The sequence below is a fragment of the Ananas comosus genome, linkage group 25, assembly GCF_001540865.1.
Source record: "Ananas comosus cultivar F153 linkage group 25, ASM154086v1, whole genome shotgun sequence".
NCBI lineage: Eukaryota > Viridiplantae > Streptophyta > Magnoliopsida > Poales > Bromeliaceae > Ananas > Ananas comosus.
In genome coordinates, this window is record NC_033645.1 from 1,803,149 (window position 1) to 1,824,039 (window position 20,891).

Below are 20,891 nucleotides of genomic sequence, written 5' to 3' on the forward strand. Positions count from 1 at the left end.
TTTAGGCAGGTATACTTTTCGATTAAATTCTATTTTCTTTTGTCGACATGTCAGTATTTACTTATATTTGAACTTTTGTACAAAATATCTGTCAGTTTAACTATCTTGCTTAATTATGTATTTGTATGAAATTTGTGTCCACCCTATCTGTCAGCTTAACTCATATTTTACAAAATAAATTAACTAAAATAGAAATTACGAAATAATTGCAACCAGCATTCTGTATATTATTTTTTTTATTGTTGTGATGGTGTTTTCTTACTATTCCTATTTAAAATTATTTGACTATAAGTTCTGCAACTTATATATTCTAATGAATTTTGTAAGTTGCTGCTTCACTTCATTTTTGTATTACTACAGTCGCATATTTTTGGGATAGCAGGTTAGTAACATATCTTAACCAACTTTTTCCTATTAGTCATATTTCATTTTTTCTTTAATTTTTTACTGACTATTGCCTTTTCTTTCAGCTAACTCTTGCACTCTTTACTCGACTTCTACAACTCTTGAATTTATTGTATCTATGGTCACTCCTGCTGATGTTGAATTAACTGCTTATACTTTTATTTGTTTGTTACTCAAAATTTTTTAATTTTTTTATGTATTTACTATTTTGTCTTTAACTGTATAGTATATTCTATACTTAAAATAGTTGCTACTTTTATTATTGTGGTGATAGCTTTTATGTCACGAGGAATGAAAAAAAAATGTTATACTACTATTTCTACTACTTTTTACTTCCAAATCTTATGTGAGTTTATTATATTTTATATTTTGAAAATTTTCAAGTATGCTAGACTTTTTGTTGTTTAAAGCTGCTGAATTACAACTGTTTTTGTTTAATTTTAGCTTCAAGTGCTTCTTCCTTCTTTTGCCTATTATATGTAAGCTGATTAAATTACTTTAAGCCCTCTCTATTTAGAAAATTGTGTATATGTCTTCAAGTCTAAACGAAAAAAAAATTTTGCTATAAGAATATTTGCCCGCCGTATCGCGCGGGGTCACTACACTAGTTATAAATTATAAATCAATAGTTATAATTTCATGACCAACTGTCTCTAGAGCAAGTGGTAAAAGATTTGGTGGTCGGTACCCGTTGTCCCAAATTTCGAATCCTAGTTCATTCACATTTCCAGCTAAGTTTATTTCTAAATGAAATAAACGAAGCGGGTAGTGTTTGATAAACAGTTGAATTAATAAATAGTAATCAATTAATTAATTAGCTAGCAAGAAAGAATAAGTGAAAAATAAACATAAGAAAAGGTGCGATGCTTAACCAACACGGACCACCGCACATGCCGTAGAAATTATAGTACTATGCAAAACATTACCATTGTACGCAGGGAGACAAGTTGTGAATTAATTATATCAAAATATAACATAGAAGTAAGAAACACCATGCAACACACAGGACTGACAGAGTAGACAAATAACAACTTCAAGAAATACCGACCGTCCCTAAAGCGAGTGGCAAAGGACTTAATGGTTGATATCCGAAGTCCCAAGTTCGAATTCTAGTTGATTCACATTTCTAGCTAAGTTTATTTCTAAATGAAATAAACGAAACGGATAGCATGCTACCTATCTTTCAAAAAAAAAGAAAAAAAAAGAAAAACAACTTCAAGAAATTGGTCTTTGTCCGCCAATTTTTCCGTTCAACCTCCTCCAACTTAATACTACCATCACGTATATATCATCGAATAATTTATCAGTCATTCGAAAATAAGCAATCCTCCACGATCTTTGGAATAATAGCGTAACGTACACAGCCCAGAGTCCGGTGACAAATCCTGATCCCATTCCAAGATATAGCCATATTGTCTCATGAGTTCGGTTGTTGTCGTCTCTTTTAGTCGAAGGGGCATTTCTTGGGCAAGGAGTGGAGTGAATGCCGCATAGGCTGGGATTTCCTTGAAAGTCTTCTATAGAGAAAGTTGAGAACTGGCCTCCTGTTGGGATTTCTCCGACTAAATTGTTGTAGGCCACATTGCAGTAAGAAAGAAAATTCAACCTAGTTAAAGAGGGCGGTATGGTACCGGTGAGATGATTGTGCGATAAACCCAAAAATTCCAAGCTCGACATGCCCGACAAATTGGGAATAGTTCCGGAGATATTGTTCCAACTCAAATCCAGCACATGGAGCCTCACAAGGTCATTAAACCCAGGCAAGATCACCCCAACAAGCTTATTGTTCTTCAAAATTATTGACGGTGGAAAGCTGCTAACTTGATTGTATTGTAGACCCTTCCCACTCGAATTTCTCTTGATGAAAAAGGGGAAATCTTGTGACGCTGTCCTCTCTAGCGATGAGTCACCGTACATGAGGCTCTTCATGAGTGTTAAACTAGTAGGAATTTCTCCGGTGAGCGAATTATTCGATATGTCCACGTAAAAGAGACTGTCCAGGTTTCCCAACCATAAAGGGATCGTCCCGGTTAAATGGTTCCAGGAAATGTCCAAGACCTTCAATTTGGTCAAATTCACCAACCACGGTGGGATAGAACCCGAAAGAGCACAATTCGCAATGACAAGGACTTCCGTGTTAGCGAATCCTTGAATCCCGTCAGACGGCATTAACTCACCACCGCGAAAGTTCTTAGTGAGCACAAGGCTTGTAAGATTGGGCAAGTTTTGTAGGATTTGTAGTGCCGAGAATAAGTTGGCGAAGTTGTTTCCGGTGAGTGAGAGATCGCATAGAGAGGTGAAGTTCTTGAAGCTAGAGGGTATTTCACCGACAAGATTGTTTCTAGCAAGATTTAAGGCGGTCATTTGTGTGCAAATGGGCAGATCGGGAGGGATGGGTCCGGAAAACAAATTCGATCCAAGTACGAGCGCCTTTAACTTGGGCAAGGCCGTAAAGTTAAGATCGATAGTACCCCTGAGACAGTTATTTCCCAAGCTAATAGTAGTGAGTCTTGAACAATTAGACAAAGAAGAGGGCAAACCCCCAGTGAGTTCATTGTACGAAGCACTAAAGAACTCTAGCTTATTTAAGCTATCAAATACATCCGGGATCGCCCCGGAGAAGTTATTAGAGGAAATTTCTATATGAACAAGGTTGGAAAGGTTTCTAATTTTGTTGCTCACGGTACCAGATAGTGCATTTCCCCGAAGGTTTAGTTGGGTTAATGAAGATAGTGTAAAGAGATCATTGGGCAAAGTTCCGGTGAGGCCGTTTGCATCGAGCGAGAGCTCGGAAAGGGAACTGCAGTTCCCGAAGCCGGCGGGGAAGTCGCCGGATAACATGTTCGCCGAGAACCGAAGGAGTTGAATGGAATCAGAGGAATTGCAGATACCTGTATCAACGGGGCCCCAGAAGCCGTTCGAGCTGACGTCGTAGACTGATAGATTGCTCGATCCGACGAGGATTGGGTGCATGCCGCTGAACGAATTGGCGGAAATGTTGAATACCCGAATGGACGGGAGGTTCGATTTTGCAGGGATAAGCCCAGATAACATGTTCACACTAAGATCAAGGAGCTCCAAATGGGGGAGAAGGAATAGCTCCACAGGAACCGGTCCGCGAAGGGAATTGTGGGAGAGATTGAGCTGCTCCAATCGGTCCAAACCACCCAGAGAAGAAGAGACGAAGCCCTTTAAACTCTGATTGGAGAGATCCAAACCAATCACCCTCTTCACGAGAGGAGAGCCCGCATCACATGATATTCCAGCCCAATTACAGCAATTTGAAGAAGAAGACCCATTAAAGCTCCACCCAAGAGCACTCGATTCGAGCCCTTCCACAAAGCCCTGGAGCGCATTCAAATCGGTCGCATTGCAGCTTCGTTGGCTCCGGGAACAGCTAACAGGAGCAAAGAGGAACACGAGGAGGAGGCAGAAGAAGAAAAAAACGCAGGGGAATTCGCTGCCGTTTCCCATTTCAGCCGAGTACCCAGAAGACGAGAGAGGGTGAAGCGGGTGCGGTGCAGTGAATAATAACTTATACTACACAATTTTATTGGTTTTCTATTTATTTATTATAATTAAAAAATGTTAATTAATCAACGTTGACCCAAGAATGTATTTTATTAACTGTCCATTTTACTGACTTTTTGCTTCTAACCGTTCTCAAAAAAAAAAAAAAAAAAAAAAAAAAAAAAAAAAAAATTTGCTTCTAACAAAATTTTCAAATTCGCCAAATAAATAACTTGAATTAAATTGTTAGTAAATAAAAAGAGTGTAAATCAAATAAAAAAAAAGTTTAAGCATCAATTGTAAATTTGGGTAAAGTTCAAAAATTGTCTATACATTTTAACCAATTATTTTTCGTAAGAAATTTTATTTTTCTGGTCGTAGGCCCACCCATCACGCGGGCATACAGACACGCACATTTGCCCCCAATTAGTCACATAATGTGATGTAATATTTCCAACTAATTATACTACTCTTTTTACTGGATTCACTCGTTCTATTATAGTTTTTTAAAAAATATTTATATTATATTTTAAAATATATATATATATTTAGCTGGCTATAAATAATGTGTAACTGTTGCACACGGTAAGCAAACTTCCTACCCCTGCAAAAAGTTTCACAAAATTATCCCTAATAAAGGACCGAAGGATATATATAATAATATAAAGTTTTGGGTAAACTTTCGAAGATGTGATTGGATAAAGAGTTGCTTTACATATCATAGTTCCTATTCTCGCAAAAGTCTCTGACTGCACTATTCTTTGTAAAGGTCTCAGTCTTGAGGAATTCTACACTCTCGTATTTGCACCAAGTCATCAATAACAAGTCAATCATATTTCTTCTTTTTGAACAAAAAGATAATAAAAATATTTTTTTACAATCATGATGGGACATATATTCTTAAAATGATTAATTTGATTGGTTTGTTACGTCACGTCACTAATATACCCATTGCATTTTAAAATTTTTCCTTTATCTGGACTCAACAGCTGCGGGGAGAGAGGACACTGATACCTGGACCTGGTCATGAATTCTTGTACTTGTGGATTAAGTAAAGATAGATAAATTTTATTTATAAATTTTTGAATAGTCAATATTTTTATTAGTATTTACCAACGGACAGACAAAGAGGTTGCACGAAAGATTTTTTTTCTTTTTTGCTCCTATATTTTCTAAAAGTAATATACGTATACATAATTTTTTTAAAATCATAATATAACTTTTTGAGAGATAAAATCATAATATAACTTGTGTTTAAAATATTACAATATACAATAAATAATATGAAGTCTTAAATCCATAAATTATATAATATAAAAATATTTTATAATCCTAAATTTTTGAGATATAAAATTAATATAGTTTTTATTTACAAAAATCATAAATGAGCATTCCGTGGTCCGATTAGGCTGAGCTGCTGGAGGATGTTAAAGCGGTGCTGCAGTAAGCAGGCGAGAGAATTTGACCCGTTGGCAAAAAAAAAAAAAAAAAAAAGGAAAATAGGAATAGAATTTTAAGAAATTGATAAAAAAAAAGAATAATATTTTGTAGATTACTAAAAATATATGAGTACATGCCATTTCCAAAAATCCATAAATAGATTTTAATAAATTTAAATCCGTTTTTTATATAGGTTTGCGAGAATTTTTTATGAAATTTGTTAAAATTGTATGTAATTATATTTAAATTTTTATTTATTATTTGAAAATTATATAGATAGATTTTTAAGATTCGTTCCTATTTATAAAAATTTTATGTGTTTAAATTATATAGAAATTATTAATGAAAAATGAAACTGTTAATCCACTTTCTTAAAAGAAATAGACATAAATGATCACGTTTTTTAAAATTTTATTAAAATTATGAACTTGATTAATTATTTCTAATTGTTCTTTCAATTGCCTGATACTGGGTTGATGAAATGAATTATTTAGTCTAAATAAAATAATTTGATAGTGTTGGATAAAATTCAATTAAATTATCCAAAAATCAAAAATTTGTTCGGCAAAGCAACATAGATTTACATACCTCTTTAATGGTGCGGGAATAATGTTTGAATTACCAGTATCTGATCTTCGTCTTTATTTTACTAAACTCGTTGATGCCCGCACAACCTCCTGTCTCAATTTTTTCATTTTGTTCTAATCGTGTCAATCTGCTATCTATATGCGATTCGCACATCAGAGATCACGCGCCAACGTCCCCTAGGGTGTTCATTATTGTGCCCTAAATTGAGGCGATAACTCCAATAATAGAGAATTTGATGGAGAGATGATTTCTTTATTTTTTTTCGTGTCTTTTTTTATCGTATATGTCGAATACCTCATGTATTTTATACGCCAAAAAAGATTCCACTCCTAATCATATTCTAACTAAATCTCACATAGATAGAGATTTAAACAGATTAGAATTTATCTGTTAGATTTATTCCTTATCCCATGTAGACTAGGAATATAATAGATAATTATAAATATTTATTTCTTATCCCATATGGATTAGAAATATTTTAGATAAGTCCCAATGTGGACGAATCCTAACATCTCCCACTCGTACACATTTGGTACTTATTCATACTTTCTCATCCCAAATATATTCTCATCTCGTTCTGCTCTTCATACGGGAAATGGTTGGTGCGATCAATAACGAGAAGAATCATAAGTGAGGAGTGTTATATTAAGCCACTATCCGAACTAACATAACACTGCAACTCCAAATCTCGTCTATACCCCAAATCACTGAACTACACCAGATCATAGCATCTCTGATCCCTTAGAGCAAACTAGATCTCTCTCATTAATGTATTTGTTCTCATGATTATATTGACAACAAATATCAACATAATCGCCCGGGCAATGAGTAACAAATCATAGGTGTATTATCAAATGATTTTTTCTTAGATGCCTTATGTCAATTCATTTTAACTTGACTGCTTTCCTAGACATGTTCCGCTGGACCGAATCAATCATGGCCCTTGGATATCATACTAAAGTAGCATCACCAAGTATCCACTTCATTACATGGTTCTAAGTCCCAAAGGGTACGCAAAACTCACACAGCGACGAAACGGGAATCAATTTCATCACTCTCTAAAACATAGTGATCGATCTTACACATACGGTATGAACGTATGCTATGGTGGAGCTACCTTTAAGGACATGTCACGCTCAAAACACCATACGGATGTCGGTTCCGTTGTAACTCAGGACAACAAACCTCAAGACAGTCACCCACATGGTGTCTTCTTTACATTCGGCTTCATATAGGCCAAGTAGAGTCGTGGACCATTTCTACTGTCGACTTCGTACAGTCTCATCTTAGCTCATCTAAGGCGGCATTCAAGATTTAAATACTCGTCAGCTCTTATAGCGCAAAGTGGATCACCTGCATTACTAACTGCATTTGTATGATCTTATTTGTCTCATCCTGCTCGCTCTCCTAGCGACAGGACGATCACCCGTGTAAGAGGGCTGATCAAGGGCCTGGTGACATTCATTCTCACAAGAATATTATGCACTAATTTAAAATTTAATAAACATGCATATATAAAAAAAATACAAAAAAAAATTTATTCGCAAAAATATTAATATAAGATATACAAGAGTTAAGTCCTATTCAAACCCAATCCCCTAACATGTTTATGAAAAATATTTCTAACAAGGGGTTTGGTAAAAGGATCTGCTATCATATCATCAGTAGATGCAAATTTAATTACAATCTGTCCCTGTGCAATTATATCTCTTATGAAGTGATATCTAGTCTCAATGTGTTTAGATCTTCCATGATACTTTGGATCCTTCGCATAAGCTATCGCTGCTTTGTTGTCACAATAGATAATAACAGCATCATCTGCACGTGCTGTTACACTCAAATTTATCATAAATCTCCTTAGCCAAACAGCCTCTTGTACTGCTGCTGTACATGCAATGTACTCCGATTCCATAGTCGATAAGGAGACACATGGTTGTTTCTTGCTACACCATGAAATAGCAGCTCCTCCAAGTATAAACGCATATCCCGAGGTAGATTTGCGTTCATCTCTATCTGCGGATCCATCAGCGTCGGTGTATTCTGTCAATCTAAGCTCTCCTCCATGATAGCATAGAGCAAGGTTCGCAGTACCTCGTAGATATCTGAAAATCCTTTTAACTGCTTGCCAATGTGCTGCACCAGGATTACTCTGATATCGACTAACCATGCCAACAGCGAAACATATGTCCGGTCGAGTACACATCATTTCATACATCAAGCTGCCAACTGCGCTCGCATATGGGACTTTTTCTATCTGCTTTCTGTCTTCTTCTGATTTAGGGCACTGTTCAAGGCTAAGATAATGACCCTTTTCCATTGGAGTGTCAATAGGTTTCGAATTATGCATTCGGAATCGCTCCAAAATTCTTTTGATGTAAATCTCTTGAGACAAACTTAAGAATTTTCGAGATCGATCCCTATGGACCCAATACATAATCCGCTTATCCCATGTCCTTCATCTCAAAAGTAGAGGACAACCACTCATGTGTGGTGATTATTAACTCCATATTATTTCCGGCCAACAAGATATCGTCTACATATAGTGAAAGGATAAGAAAACTCTTTTCTTCCCTTTTAACGTACACGCAATGGTCTTCTTCGATCATCACAAAGCCTATTGAAATAATTGCTCTATGAAAACGTTGATACCATTGCCTAGACGATTGTTTCAAGCCGTAAATGGAACGTTTTAAGCGGCACACTTTGCGCTTTTGTCCTTCGGCTATAAAACCAGGAGGTTGATTCATATAAATCTTCTCGTCTAGTTCTCCATTGAGAAATGTAGTCTTCACATCCATTTGGAACAGTTCCAAATCTAAATGTGCGACGATAGCTAGAATCAGGCGAATTGAGACAAACCTCACCACTGGGGAGAATGTCTCTTCATAATCTACTCCCTCCTTTTGGGTGTATCCTTTCGTCACTAATCGGGCCTTATATTTGTCAATTGATCCATCCGCTTTACGTTTTATTTTAAAAATCCATTTATATCCAATAGTTTTGCGTCCAGACGGAAGATCAACTAACTCCCACACATTATTCTTAGCCATAGAACTCATATCATCCTCCATAGCAGCTAGCCATTTATCACAAACTGGTGAATTCAAAGCTTCAGCATAAGAAGCCGGCTCATCAAGATCCGTAGAAGCACACATGAACGATTCCCCTTCAATCTCAAATCGACGACGGGGAACACCTCCACGTTTACTTCTTCGTAATGATGGACTTTGTGAGCCATGGTCAATTGGCACACTCCGACCGACCATAGGATCACTCCCACTGTTTTGGGCCATTTCTTCATGTGGCCTCAGTGCCTCATTCTCACCTAACAATGGGACATTTCCATTAGATTCTTGCAACACGTATAGTGCAAGATCCTTTTTAATCTCACCAATATCTGGAAAATTATTCTCAAGAAAATCCACATTGCGCGACTCTATCTCAGTCATTCCTCCATCAGGATGCTTGCCATACATCACATAGCCTTTCGAGCAATCAGAATATCTAATAAAAATTTGTTTATTTGCTCTAGGGCCTAACTTTTCATATTTATGAGAAGTATTATGCACATATCCTGCCGATCCCCATGATCGTAAGCCTTTCAAATTTGGCTTTATACCATACCATAGCTCATAGGGAGTTGAAGGAACTGATTTAGAGGGCACTCGGTTAAGTATATAGGCAGCAGTCAACAACGCATCACCTCAAAAACTGATTGGGAGGTTGGCTTGCGCCATCATAGACCTAACCATTTCCAAAAGAGTCCTATTCCTCCTCTCTGCAACACCATTTTGTTGCGGAGTACCGGGAATAGTTAACTGTCTGCGTATTCCCTTTTCCTCACATAGTTCCCTGAACTGGTCTGATAAATACTCTCGTCCTCTATCAGTACGTAGAACTTTTAGAGTTCTTTCTGTTTGGTTCTCAACCTCCACTAAGAAGCGTTTAAAATAATCTAAAGCTTCTGAACGGTGAGACAACAGATATACCGAACTATAACGGGAGTAGTCATCAATGAAAGTGAGGAAATAGTACGCGCCATGACGTGCTCTCACATTCATAGGTCCGCATATGTCTGAATGAACTAGCTCCAATGGATGAGTTGCTCTACGTGCCTTACCAAAAGGCTTTCTGCAGGCTTTTCCTGCTAAACATGGTTCACAAGGAGGTAGGCTAAGCTTAGCGAGTGACCCCAACAGGCCTTCTCTAGCTAGTCGAGCCATTCTTTCTTGTCCAATGTGACCCAATCTCGCATGCCATTTGATAGAATCAGATACAATATCAGAAGAAACTAATAAAGCAGAATTATTGTTATTAATAAAATCCAAGTCTAAATTTAAGACAAAGAAATCATTCTTTAAACAACCATTACCATAAAAGTCCTTGCCCAAATAAATATCTAACTGAGTATCCGTAAATTGAAAAGAAAAACCTAATCTAAGTAACGCTAAAACTGACAGTAGATTACATCGGATGTTCGGTGCATACAGCACATCGTGTAATATCAAATAACGACCATTGCGCAATCTAAGTTGGTATGCGCCAATTCCAAGGACTTCTTCCTCAGTGCCGTTTCCCATCATGACATAATGGCTGCCAGCAGACACCCGACGATAATCCACATATCCTGCTCGATCTCTCGTTACATGCTTTGTTGCTCCTGTGTCTACAATCCAATCAGAGAGAGCGTGAGCAACAAAAACGTGCGAGCATACATAAATAAGAGAGTCAGGATTGGGATTTACCTTCTTCGGCTCAGTGCAATCACGAGCGAAGTGTCCCATATTTCCACAGTTATAGCATTTCACTTTATTTAAATTTTTCTTTCCGCGCCTGCCTTTGCGGCGCTTCTCAATTCCGCCCTCATTTGGCGCACGGTTCCCAGTCTTTGCATATTTATTTTCTCCATTTCGGCGCTTGTGCTTAGGCCACTTGCCTCTGCGCTGTCCACCGTGGGCAACGAGTGCATTGGCACGGTTCGCCTCTCTGCGCTCCGCTTCCAACTCAAGATGTCGAGATATATCGTTGAAGGTCTTAATACCTTCATTATGAGTCAGCACAATCTTGATTTGATCCCAAGATGAATCTGGTAAGGACCTTATAACTGATTGAACCTGTTGTTCGTCAGTGAGCTCGCAACCGGCTGCTTTAAGTTCTCTTATCATAGCAGACATCACCCTTAAGTGCTCTGCCATAGAATGCTTCGGGTCCAACATGTATTGATTGAATTTGAAATTCAAGGCACGAAGTCTTATGGTTGACGTGCCCCCATATTTCACTTTGAGCTGCTCCCACATTTTTTTAGCAGTCTCATAATTTTCAAATTCTTTGATCAAATCATCGTGCATACAGCTCAACATGGTATATCATGCACTTCGATCTTTCTCAAGCCACTCGCTATAGGCTTGTAAATCACGACGGTGCTGAGTCGTCATGCCTTCTTCAGGCTGAACCATACTGTTGGTTAAATGGCTAAATATCCCTTTCTCATTAAGGAGATATTGAATTTTTCTATGCCACATGTCATAATTCGTTCCATCAAGCCGATTTTGATTTAACGAATCCGCGATGAAAAAATTTTTGGAAGCCATATATCACTACAATAATGCACATAATTTTAAATTAGGCACAAATATCCATAATCTTATTCTCAATTCAATTTGATAATATAATTTCTCACTGCATCTTCAAATCGAAAATTTTGCCTTTGAAAAGACTAATAATCATCTCATCCAATGCAGATAAAAATAATATACCAAATTAATCAAGAATAAATCCACGTCACAAAATAAATGATGAACATTATGCAATTTAATCAAAATAACACATTGCAACTTTAAAAGCAATCATAACATGTATATAAGTATCAGTATGCACAAATTCATATGTAGGAATGACATGCAAAAATTTTTATAAATACATGTTAGTCAGGATGGATAAGAACTTGTAGCAACAAATAGAAGTTGTGGGTTCGATTCCCACAGATGTAAGAATATACATATATATTTATATTTTGTTATCATTTATAAAATCCTGCAGGCCACGGTTGAGGTTGTGCTTGGGCCTCTTCTCGGCCTATTGCTGCTTTATTATAGGTAGCAGCTCATATGGGCCTTTAGTACCCGTAGGCCCACCAAGGGCGGCCACAAAGCAAGCCCAGTATGGGCGGCTCACTAGGCCGCAGGCCTTTCGCGTGCTGGCCCCCGCGGGCCCTGCACGGGTAGGCCTATGAAGCCCGGGCAGACTCTGCAAGCCCACAATCATTATGCAGGCTCTCCTGCACATGCGGGCCCTTGCAGACTCTGCAGCGGTAGGCCTCCAAAGCCGACAGCGTGCTTCATGCACCTCTAAACCGAGTTGTCTCTCAATTGTGACTCCAAAAAAATCACCGATTATTATAATTATATTTTTTAACAAAATAAAAAATATATTCGATGTAAACGAATTATAGAGCGAAAACAAGCACTGTATGGCTCTGATACCACTGTTGGATAAAATCAATTAAATTATCCAAAAATCAATTGTCGCAAAAATCACATAGATTTTTACATATCTCTTTATGGTGCGGAATTAATGTTGTGATTATCAGGATCTAATCTCGTCTTGTTTTACGAACTCGTTGATCCGCCAACGTTCTGTCTCAATCTATTGCACGTTGTTCTTACTCGTTGCAATTCGGCTACTAGAGTCGATCGCCACACACCGCCCAAGTCCCTAGGGTTTCAGATGGTGCCCTAGAGCGAACCCAAGAGAGAGAATTTTGTGGAGAGATGATTCTTATTTTTTTCGTTGTCTTTTTTTTATCGTATATGGTCAATACCTCATGTATTTATAGGCCATAAGAAAGATATTAATTCTAATCATATTCTAACTAAATCTCACATAGATAGAGATTTAAACAGATTAGGATTTATCTGTTAGATTTATTCCTTATCCCATATAGACTAGGAATATAACAGATAATTATAAATATTTATTTCTTATCCCATATGGATTAGAAATATTTTAGATAAGTCCCAATGTGGACGAATCCTAACAGATAGAATTATTTAGCAAATTATGATTTTTTAAAAAAATTATTTGAAAAAAAAACTCAGATTTTTCCTAGCTAGTGGCGGAAGACTCCGAGGGATCAATGGTGGCAAAAATTATAACATGCACCAGGTGCATCAGATTTCTTATGCATGTTAGTTATGATAACGTTAAAAGGATTAAATTTTAATTTTAATGTATTCATGATTGAGTTTTAGAAATGCTGCACTTGATACACCAGTTGCAAGCAATAATTTCTCTAATAATTTGCACCAAAAAGGAAAAGGACTGCAGACTATCTAGTATGACTATTGTATGTGACTGACAAAGGATATTTCGTAAAAAAAATTTAAAAAAAATCAGATTTGACTAGGGGTGGAACTGGGCCCGGGCCTAAACAAGGCCCGGCCCGATGGGCCATGTTTGGGCCGGGCTTTGGGTATTAAAAATACAACTTTGGGTTCGGGCCGGGTTTAAAAATTTAGGCCCGAAAAAATTTTGGGCCTATTTGGGCATGTCCAAGCCCGGCCCGAGCCCGACCCAAAAGCCCGATATATTAATTATCAAAATAAAATATTTAATTATATACATATTATTTATCTATTAAAAGAAATAAATGATATAGTATATCATATATAGTATATATTGTTATTAATGATATGTACTTATATATATGAGGATATATTATATATTAACAAAATATTTAGTTCTATATTATGATATATTTGATCTTAGATATTAATTTCTTTGATGTGGTAAAACTAAAAATAGGTATTTTATTTTAATTTTATACAAATAAAAGTATTCATATATTATATGATAGATGCATAAAATGGGCCTCCACAAAGCCCGATGGGTATTGGGCATTGGGTTTGGGCCTGGGCCGGGCCTCAATTTAAAAAAAAATTGGGTAAAAGCCCGACCCGAAGCCCAACATTTTTTTTTGGGCCGGGCTTGGGCATAGTAATACCCGACCCAAGCCCGGCCCAGTTCCACCCCTAGATTTGACTCACCCGGTCTGATTTTTCACATATCGGATCTGTTAATGGAGGGTAGAATCAAGACCAAATGAGTAATAGGGTAAATTAGACTTTTGACCCTCAAACTATGAGAGGCGTGATACTTTGATTATAAAAGTTTAAGAAAAAACTTCAAATATTATTTATGTGATTTCGTACTTTCTCACTTTAGTAATATGTGGTTTAAAGTATTTTTTTTTTGTTATTTTCTCTACTAATTTTTTCGTTAAATCAGTGACAAAGTTAAAACTAAAAAGTACTAAACTGAATATTGGATAAACTATAAGTGGGGTATCTGAAATTTTTTGTATATAATTTAACGAAAAGTTAACGAAGGGACTGACAAAAAAAATAAAAAATAAAATCACATAATACTAAATTGATACACTTTAAACCACAGAATACTAAATTGAGAAATTACGAAACCACAAGAGTGATATTTAAAGTTTACCCAAAGTTTAATTTACTATAATTTCTTACTAATACTTATATAAAAGAAATAAGGAAAAGTAGAATCTTTCTCAGAGAATGTCAGTTATAGCAGCTGAGTCTAAAGCTTAGACTCGTATTTAGCCTCCCGGATTAGGAAAATAGATAAAAAGAATCTTTTTCAGAGAATGTCAGTTATAGCAGCTTGAGTCTAAAGCTTCGCCTCGTATTTAGCCTCCCAGATTAGGTCTTCATTGTGCATCTCTTTGCATCGAAATATTCTTATTTCTTTCTTTTCATATTGCCCAGCATATAAAAAGAATACTAGCGATGTACTCGCGCTTTGCCACGGATACAACAGGTATATCGTTAATTATATTTATAAAATATAGTATTTTATTAAATATATATATATTAAATATATATTTGTATCAACATCTGATTTTACAAGATAAAATTTTATTACAGATTTTGTCTTTAGGTATTTGATAGTTTTTATTTAAATTCTTGGGGTTCCTTAAATTTTCAATATTTTTTGAAGCAAAAAGGAAAAATTTGTAATACACTTATTTTTAGGCCAGTTTGTCCAAAAGATACCTATCTTTTTTTTATTTTTTTAAATTCTTATTCTTCTACCTATATTCAGATCATTTTTTGTCGACCCATGTAAATAATATCGAGAATTGAAAATATTACGTAAAAAGTAGTTACTTGATTTGTAGGTTTTTAATTGACCAGCCTGCAGAGAACAAAAAACAGGAAGAAAAAGAGTATCAAAATAATTAGTTACATGTTCGTAATGAATAATTTATTTTTACTTAACAAATAGTTTTCACTATATTATAATCGTTAAATTTACAAAATGTCACGAACTAAAAGATATAAATCAATTAAATGCATATTAAAAAAGAATAAATTTTCAAAGAATAATATACCTGATAGAGGATTGAAAGAAAAAACTGCTGTAAAAAAGTTGAAAATTACCATATATATGTAGGTGAATACAAATGATAATTTTTCTATTTTTTGATTTACCAAAAGAGGTTAAAAATTTATAACTAAGTCATGTACGTAGGAAAAAAAACTTGCAGGTGTCAAGATAAAAAGCCTGCGAGTGGCGGAAAAAAAAAATCAAGTGTCAAAAAAAAGATATAGTTGTCAAAACGGGAGAGAGAAGGAGAGAGTTTTGGGAGACGTATCAGTTTGAGAACACTCCAAACTCTCTTTTAATGTCAAAAAATATGCAAAGAACAAATGCACCGAAAATCCCCCCATGGACCATATATGTATCCACAATCAACGGTCCATGGTGCATCAAGAGCACCAAAAGCAACTCTAGGACACATGCAATCTATTGTGCAGCAGGTGCACAGAAGGTAGCCCGACTAAACGTCACAGCATATTAACCTAACGCTACGGCCTACGGTGCACCAGGTACACCGTAAGTAATCGAAAGACACGTGGCAACATATGAACCTAACTCCACGGACTTTAGTATATAGTAATAGATAATAGATAATAGATGGTGTCAAATTCGTTGTTCACAATATATGATATGAGCATATCATCGCGCTCTTGATTTTAGCCGATTGTCGCACATGGAGCCGTCGTTGGCTTTGCAAGTAACTTTATACTGAATGGTACCGACATCGCAGAAAATAGTCGAAACATCGAAAATATAGAAAGGTATTTATATTGTTTCATGAGATCTAGAACAAACAGGTATCAGAAATTTTTGAATTCTTTGTAGAGTACATTAAATGAGTAGATTTTGAGTTTTCAATGTAGAGTACATTAAATGTAGACTTGAACTTTTTCAATTTCCTTAGTTGGCCCAAAATCACGACGAGACAATCCTCACGCGACAAGATCCGGTCCGGCCTGATTTTATGTTTATTTAATTGGGCTTGAACTTCAAACACTTAAAATAAATTCTGCATCATGTTGGGCTCGGCGAAGCCAATTTTCTCTATCCATATTTGCGTAGTCAATGGAAGAGAGAGATTTTTATAATAAAATAAAGTTCAAAATTATAGAATACTAGAGTAAAAATAAGTATCCGCATGGAGGCTGTTTGAAGCTTACCATAAAGTTTAATATTTGAAATTGAACTATGTAAATGAGATCAAGCAAGGGATTTAGAAAGTTTGAGCAAACAATATAGTAAAGTTGGAAGAATATGTTAAATTTGAATATATATCGCTACAACAATTTTGTTCTATTGCCTTAAATTTAATTACATCAAAGATTGAATTATTGTGAAATATATTTTATAGCAACAATTTGTGCTATTGTGATATTGCAATCATATATTGTTTAGCCAGTTATTACCGGAAGATTTATTGCAACGGTTTGCAAGGATGTTGTTTGTTGCCAAAAGTTATTATTGCAAATAATAGTTATCAATTGTTATAATATTTTATTATTGCAAAATAATGAATTTCTATAGATAAAATAGTTTCTCACCATAAAACCATATATAATTATAAATTATAAATCAATAGTTATAATTCTATGCATTGCATGAATTAATCATCAATTCATTAATTAGCTAGCAAGAAATAATAAGTGAAAAATAAACATAAGAATTAAAAAGTATAATGCTCCATGCAGTAGAAATTATAGTACTAAGCAAAACATTAATAACTGTACGCAGGGAGACAAGTTGTGAATTTATTATAACAAAACGTAAAACTAAGAAACACCATGCATGCAACGCACGGGACTGACTTAACTAAGTAGAGAAGTAACAACTTCAAGATATTGGTCTTTGTCGGCCAATTTTTTCGTTCAACCTCCTCCAACATAATACTACCATCACGTATATATCATCGAATAATTTATCAGCCATTTGAAAATAAGTAATCCTCCACGATCTTCGGAATAAGAAGACAACGTACACACCCCAGAATCCAGTGGCGAATCCTGATCCCATTCCAAGATATAACCATATTGTCTCATGAGTTCCGTTGTTGTCGTCTCGTTTAGGATAAGGGTTTGGTTCTTCATCGGAACAGTTGTTTTTAGTCGGAGGTCCACAGAGATAATAATTGCCAGTATAGATTGATGGATCATTGAGTGTATTAAATTGACCCCCTGTTGGAATCTTTCCGGATAGATTATTATAAGCCACACTGAAACTAGAGAGAAAATGCAATCTACTCAAAGAGGACGGTATGGCACCGGTAAGATGATTGTTCGATAAATCCAGGCTTTCTAAGTTTGACATATCCGACAAATCGGGTATAGTTCCTGATATATCGTTGAAACTCAAATCCAGCACATGGAGGTTCACAAGGCCATTAAACCCGGGCAAGATTGACCCAACAAGCTTGTTATTGCTCAAAATTATCGACGGCGGAAAGCTGCTGTATTGCTTGTATTCCAGAGACCTTCCACTGGAATTTCTCAGGATGACGAAAGGATAATATTGTGAAGCCACGCTTTCTTGCGATGAGTTACTGTACATGAGACTCTTCATAAGCGCTAAGCTTGTAGGAATTTCTCCGGTGAGCGAATTATTTGAGATGTCCAGGTAAAACAGATTGTCGAGGTTTCCCAGCCATAAAGGGATCGTCCCGGTTAAATGGTTCCAGGAAATGTCCATGACCTTCAAATTGGTCAAATTTGCCAACCACGGCGGGATAGAACCCGAAAGAGCGCAATTCTCAATGATAAGGACTTCCATGTTAGCGAATCCTTGAATCCCTTGCGTCGGCATTGACTCGCCACCTCGAAAATTCGTATTGAGTATAAGGTTTCGAAGATTGGGCAAGTTCTGTAGAATTTGTAGTGCTGAGAATAAGTTGGAGAAGTTGTTTCCGCTAAGTGAGAGATAGTATAGGGAGGTGAAGTTCTTGAAGCTGGAGGGTATTTCGCCGACGAGATTGTTCATAGCAAGACCTAAGGTCATCATTTGCGTGCAATTGGGAAGATCGGGAGGAATGCGACCGGAAAAGAAATTCGATGCGAGGTTGAGGGCGTTTAACCTCGGCAAGGCCGTAAAGTTAAGATCGATAGTTCCAGTAAGAGAGTTATTTCTTAGGATAAGCAGAGCGAGTGTCGAACAGTTAGACAAAGAAGGGGGCAAACCCCCAGTGAGTTTATTGGAAAAAGCAGCGAAGTACTCTAGCTCACTTAGGCTATCAAATACATCCGGGATCACCCCGGAAAAGTTATTCAAGGAAATATCTATATGAACGAGGTTCGAAAGGTTTCGAATGTTTGTGCTCACAATGCCGGAGAGTGTATTCCCCTTGAGGTTTAGTAGGGATAACGAGGATAGTGTAAACAGATCATCGGGCAAAGTTCCGGTGAGGCCGGTTTTACTGAGCGAGAGCTCGGTAAGGGAACTGCAGTTCCCAAAGCCGGCGGGGAAGTCGCCGGAGAACATGTTCGCCGAGAACTGAAGGAGTTGAATGGAACCGGAGGAATTGCAGATACCTGTATCGACGGGGCCGAAGAAGCTGTTGAAACTGACGTCGTAGACTGATAGATTGCTCGATCCCGCGAGGATCGGGTGCGTGCCGCTGAACGAATTGGCGGAAATGTTGAATAGTCGAATCGACGGGAGGTTCGATTCCGCGGGGATAAGCCCAGATAACATGTTCATACTAAGATCAAGGAGCTCCAAATGGGGGAGACGGAATAGCTCCACAGGAACCGATCCATTAAAGGAATTGTTGGAGAGATTGAGCTGCTTCAGTTGGTCTAAACCACCGAGAGAAGAAGAGACGGAGCCCTTTAAACTCTTATCGGAGAGATCTAAACCAATCACCCTCTTCACCAAAACAGAGCCCACATCACATGATATTCCAACCCAAGTACAGCAATCTGGAGAAGAAGACCTCCCATTAAAGCTCCACCCAAGATCACTCGATTGGAGCCCTTCCACAAAGCCCTGGAGCGCATTCAAATCGCTCGAGTCGCAGCTTTGTTGGCTCTGGGAACAGCTAAGGGGAGCAAAGAGGAGCAAGAGGAGGGAGAAGTAGCAGGGGAGTCCCCTGTTTCCCATTTCAACGAGTACCTAGACGAGGAGAGGGGAGCGAAATGGGTAAAAGGAGGCTCCTTTACGGGAGAGCACCAAGGATTAGCAAAACCCAGTTGAGATTTTGGGCTTATTCCGAGTGGTTTGGGAGGAAAATGGAGAGGAGGAGGAGGTGGCGAAGCAGAAGAGAGCTTACATTGTTCACAGCAATGGCTAGAGTGAGAGAGTGTGAGATATTTTATTTTTAGGTAATGAATGAATTGAGGACCCACTATTTATAGGCGTTTTTGAAATGGTAAAAATGAATGAAGAACCCCTCATCTATAGGAACTTTTGAAATGTACCCCTTAACTCTACAATTTTGGTTTAATTGAGACCACCTTTTAACTTTTAATCCTCGAAAATCAAGTAATTTTATTTATGGAAATTAGGGATTTAATCAAATTAATATATGATTTCATCATATGTAACAATTTTAGTCACTTCTTCGCAAGTAAAATTAGAGTAATTGATGTCTATGCATTTTAGGCTATTTCTTATTTACATTCGCCCAATAAAAGAGAGATGGTCAAGTAGGAGAAAAGTTACTACTTCTTAACTCTAAACCATTTTTAAAATTGCCCCTCTTCATTTTTTTTTTTTTTTGAATTTTAGCATTGTTAACCATTCATTTTTATTAATTTGATGATTTCAGGCAAATAAATTAAAATTTTGTTTAATTCATTGGCAATTTCATCAAATTTAATAATTTTAATTATCTTTATATTACAAAAAAGTTGATTAATAACAATTGATAGCTAAAAATTAGAATGCACATTCGCAACCATCTTTGATTTTGGTTAGCTAAAATTTCACTGGTGTGGGGAAAAAAAAATCACTTTTAAAGCCCTTATAGAATGGAAATATAAAATATTTTTAGAATAATTATATCTTTTATGCACCAGATCTAAATTGATAACTAATTATAGTAAGTAAACAAAATCAATTTTAATCAAAAACCTTATAAAACATCACAATAATTTGGACTCTAAATATAAGCAACATGGGTAACACTTATTTGAACCTAGCAGATAAAGTATATAAAAATAATATTTTGAAAGACCCAAGTCAATACTAAGCGTGTTGGCAAAGAAAAAATTTATAAATTATTTTGAAAACAAAAAACAAAATAAGAGAGAAGACCCAAGTCAATCCCATTGGTATGGGCAAGAAATGTGGCATAACTTTAGTAAGTGGAGAGACTCCGTGCCATACGCCAAATGCTAAAAATAACCAAAAAATAAATGTATTTTTTTTACCGCACAAAATAAACTAAAAGAGTTTTTCTATCGCATTTTCTCACCGTCTGTAATGCTATTCGGGTTGAGGAGAGATATTGTGTTTAAAATACTATACCAAAATAGCTCATTTAGTTTTATAAATAATATCTTATTTGTGTATCGCAATTAGAACCGATTAAAACACAGTTTGTATAATCTAAT

General features: G+C 36.4%; 1 protein-coding gene across 1 annotated transcript; it reads right to left on the bottom strand.

Moving 5' to 3' along the window:
• LOC109703675 (phytosulfokine receptor 1-like) lies at window positions 1,345-19,639 on the bottom strand. Its single transcript, XM_020224388.1, has 2 exons — window positions 17,300-19,639; window positions 1,345-1,741 (listed from the first exon to the last, which is right to left on the bottom strand). The coding sequence occupies exons 1-2, from the start codon at window positions 19,435-19,437 to the stop codon at window positions 1,621-1,623; spliced, it is 2,259 nt and encodes a 752-aa protein (XP_020079977.1). The 5' UTR covers window positions 19,438-19,639; the 3' UTR covers window positions 1,345-1,620.

Bases quoted from the DNA above. Each gene is read 5' to 3' on its own strand.
- LOC109703675 (XM_020224388.1), bottom strand. From the start codon at position 19,437: ATGGGAAACAGGGGACTCCCCTGCTACTTCTCCCTCCTCTTGCTCCTC. The intron at 1,742-17,299 runs ATCGTGGAGGAT...ATTATTCCAAAG, and splicing joins GTTGTCTTCTTATTCCGAAG to ATCGTGGAGGATTGCTTATT.